Source organism: Gossypium arboreum, chromosome 3 (assembly GCF_025698485.1).
Source record: "Gossypium arboreum isolate Shixiya-1 chromosome 3, ASM2569848v2, whole genome shotgun sequence".
Classification (NCBI taxonomy): Eukaryota; Viridiplantae; Streptophyta; class Magnoliopsida; order Malvales; family Malvaceae; genus Gossypium; species Gossypium arboreum.
In genome coordinates this window covers 30,111,119-30,115,262 of record NC_069072.1, presented here as the reverse complement: position 1 = coordinate 30,115,262, position 4,144 = coordinate 30,111,119, and the positions used below count along the sequence as shown (strand labels likewise).

The 4,144-nt window shown below is 38.7% G+C and overlaps 1 protein-coding gene across 1 annotated transcript; it reads left to right on the top strand.

Moving 5' to 3' along the window:
- The first annotated feature begins 688 nt into the window (after positions 1 to 688).
- On the top strand, positions 689 to 3,725 carry LOC108468086 (endoglucanase 8-like). The gene is given in 7 exon segments (XM_053026148.1): positions 689 to 748; positions 842 to 1,249; positions 1,383 to 1,475; positions 1,591 to 1,752; positions 2,905 to 3,016; positions 3,123 to 3,286; positions 3,402 to 3,725. Coding segments are annotated over 6 exon segments (1,206 nt in total). The 5' UTR covers positions 689 to 748; positions 842 to 898.
- The last annotated feature ends 419 nt before the right edge of the window (positions 3,726 to 4,144 follow it).

Here is a 4,144-nt window from a genome sequence, read left to right as displayed (position 1 = left end):
GCAAGCACAATAGCACAAGATATGTTCTCTAGCAACCTTAATCAACCACAAATCAACTAATGCAACCACAACAAAAATAAATAGAGACACCGGTATTTTTACGTGGAAAACCCCTTTAAATCAAGGGTAAAAAAAACCACGGGACTTTAGAGTCCGATTAAGAGCTCCACTATCATCAAATGTTCAACTACAAGATCACAATATCAAGCCTACAACAAGCATTCAACTCCAACAAGGCTAACAATATGTAATCTTTAGCAAAAGAGAGAAAAATGAGAGAATATCACCAAAAACGCAGCTGCTGAAAAATAGGTATTTTCGACGCTACAAGACTCGGATGAAAAATCCGATCGTACAAAGTCAAGAGCACCTTATCGCCTAGCTGTTGTCCAAAAATCAGCTCAATCGAACCACGGATGAACCTTCGATCGAAGAGTTGATCACTGCTGCACCAAGCTTAGAAAAAATGAAATTTTCTACTTTCTTTTTCTCTGGATGAATTTGAGATTTTTTTTTTTTTGGCTCACACACTTTCTGCCCACACCACCCGTAAAAGCTAAAATGAATGGTTTTTTTTTTATTTATTTTGACAAATCTAAGAAGACAAAGACACTAAATATGTGGCAGAAAATATGGGTTTCCCACATTGTGGGACCCACACCTAACACAACGATCAGGCAGACTTCCCCCTGACCAACGCGTCAAATGGCGCCGCGACTCTGCATTGCACGACGGCTCCACCGCCGGTGTAATTACTCCTTTTCGACAGCCTACATTTCCCTTTTCACCTACTAAAAGTATATAATTTAATCATTAACTGCGTTTGATGTTTCGGTTTCAGGTGGACTTAACGGGAGGTTACTACGACGCCGGAGACAACGTGAAGTTCGGGTTCCCAATGGCATTCACGACGACTTTATTAGCTTGGAGTATCATAGATTTCGGGAGGAACATGGGGCCGGAGTTAAAGAACACCGTTAAAGCAGTGAAATGGTCGACGGATTATCTGTTGAAAGCAACGGAAAAGCCTGGAGTGGTGTATGTACAAGTGGGAGACGCCTATTCTGATCATAGCTGCTGGGAAAGGCCAGAGGACATGGATACTTTACGTACGGTGTACAAAATCGATAATGAGCATCCTGGTTCGGACGTCGCAGGCGAAACCACCGCCGCATTGGCTGCTGCTTCCATTGTGTTCAGGAAACGAGACCCTGCATACTCGAGGTTGCTTCTCAATCGAGCCATTAGGGTAATTCACTGTCACCACCTCAGTTTCTTCTTAATCTTGTCACCGCACCAAATGGGAAGATATTTTGCATATTTGATTCATAGAATGTTAATGGAAAAATGAAAGTCGGGGAAAATGGTGTATTGTACTGTAGGTGTTCAACTTTGCTGACAAGCACCGAGGTGTATATAGTATCAGGCTGCACTCTGCAGTCTGTCCTTTTTACTGCGATGTCAATGGTTACCAGGTCAGACAGACTCCTTTTTTTCTTTTCTCTTACAGTACAATTAAGAGGAACCGTTGCATTATGACATTGAAGTCAAAAACTTTGACTGGCTGTAGCTACTATAATGGTAATGTAGGACGAGTTGCTTTGGGGAGCCGCTTGGCTGCACAAGGCCTCAAGGAAGCGCGTATATAGAGAGTACATAGTGAAAAACGAGGTTGTCTTGAGAGCTGGAGATACCATCAATGAGTTTGGTTGGGATAACAAGCATGCTGGGATTAACGTCCTCATTTCCAAGGTACAAAATTAATTAATCACTGGATTATTTATATATGCTTAATCATTATAATGATACCAATTTGTTTTATTTTATGTAAGTTTTATTTGTTTATTTATTTTTCTTTATTTCTTTATTTGTTTTTCTAGAACGGTGCTTTTATATTCTTCTACTCTTTGGTGCCTTTTGTTGGGGTATTTAAGTAGGATAAGGTTCATTTTATAGGATTGAAGAAAATGTGTCTTGGGTGTCACGTGGGTGATCCTGTGTTTTTTATGGGAGCTGATCATATTTTTGTGGGGTCTTCTTTCACATTTTTCGAACCCCATTTTCTATGCCCTTTATAGACTTTCAGACGAACTGAAACAAAACCATTTGCATGGTGTGAAATGTTGGATTTTTTGTTGAAGTTCACGGGAGAAAATTAGATTTAAAGTATTTTAATTGAACCAAAGGCAAGCTATTTGTTACTTTTTAGATTTCTATAAAAATGGCCCTACTACTACATGCTTGGATAAGATGGGAATAGAAAGAACAAAATAATCATGTGATGGGGGATAAGATGGCTTATCATTGCACATGATGAATGTAAGCATAAAATTTGGGTTTCATGTGAGCATCAATTTTACATTGGCAACCCAAATTAAAAGACAGATATTTGGAGCCAAAGAGACAAACTGTGTTTGATGGAGTAGATCAGGGTTGGTTTTAGTAGTGTATTGTCTCCTAAATCGTAAACCAAAAAGGTCTAAGCGTCCTAGTTAAGATCTGGATCCTCGTGGGTCCCCAATCAGTGAGTTACTGCTATTTGCATGTGCCTAAAGGCTGGGGCGATGCTTACCTCCCATGCTCATTCATTATCTTTCCACATTAACTTTTTCTTGAAAGGTGATCGCCACTACGTTAAGGACCTTTCACCCTTTACAATTTTTATATAGCTTGCATGATTTAGTCAAATTCATGCATTTAATATCTTTTATTTTATTCTATATCATCAACTTATCTCTATGTGCATGAACATTGATTTTCTAGGTCTGAACACTAGTATTATCAGACTACGCAGTATTAACATTTAATATACATTGAGGCCGATATATTAATGTATATGTGATAAACGAAGCAAGTAGTTATTATATTATTATTATTATCTAATCCGTGGAATTTCTGGGGCAGGAAGTGCTGATGGGAAAAGCTGACTATTTCGAGTCTTTCAAGCAAAATGCTGATGGCTTTATTTGTTCTTTACTGCCTGGAATTTCCCATCCCCAGGTTCAGTACTCTCCCGGTAATGTGCTTTCAACAATTTGATACTACAACAATAATAATAAGACATAGATCTCTGCTAATCATAGAAAACTAACCCCTTTTTTCACTTTAAAAAAAAAAAAAAGGTGGACTGATGTTCAAAGCTGGAGGGAGTAACATGCAGCATGTAACGTCGTTGTCTTTCCTTCTTTTAGCCTATTCAAATTACCTAAGCCATGCTAACAAGATAGTTCCATGTGGTGAAACATCAGCCTCCCCTGCCCTTCTCAAACACTTGGCCAAACGCCAGGTAGTATGACAGTCTTGGTTTCTATTTAAATAAATCAAACAAAATCAACGGCTTTTGTTTTGTTGCTTCTATAATGAGAAGGGCCTCACGTGACTCTTGTCTGTGGTAAAATTAGGTAGACTACATTCTGGGGGATAATCCTTTAGGGATGTCCTACATGGTTGGGTATGGTGCACGATTTCCTCGGAGGATTCATCACAGGGGCAGCTCACTGCCATCGGTCACGGCCCACCCGGCTCGCATCGGTTGCAAAGCGGGGACTCGGTATTATTTAAGCCCAAACCCCAACCCCAATATACTAGTGGGAGCAGTAGTGGGTGGGCCTAATGTTTAGGATGCCTTTCCAGATTCAAGGCCTTATTTTCAAGAGTCGGAGCCCACAACCTACATCAATGCGCCACTTGTTGGTCTCCTAGCATTCTTTTCAGCCCACCCTTGATTTTCCGCATATAGAGTAGTTGTGATTTGTTAATATCGTCATTGTGGAATCAAACGATTCCCAATTGAAAGCTACACAAAAAAGTAAGCGGCTTTTTATCTTTGTTGGGCCTAAGTTTTAAGATTTATGCCTTTACCCACCCATTTCTCCTATTGCTAATAATTTTGTATTCAAGTTCTAGTTATTGCCTTATATATATATATATATAAATTCTATCTTCAAACATATTTTTAGTTTTAAAGCTTGATAATGAAAGGAATCGAGTTTAGATATAAATAAGCCAAACAAATTTAACAATTTATTCGTGAAGGCGAGTGAAAGTTTTGAATTTGTTTTTATTTTTTTAAGGTGAGTTGGAATCCAATTGATGGGTGATATTAATTTAATAAAAAACATTATAAGTTGTATAGATTTCACAT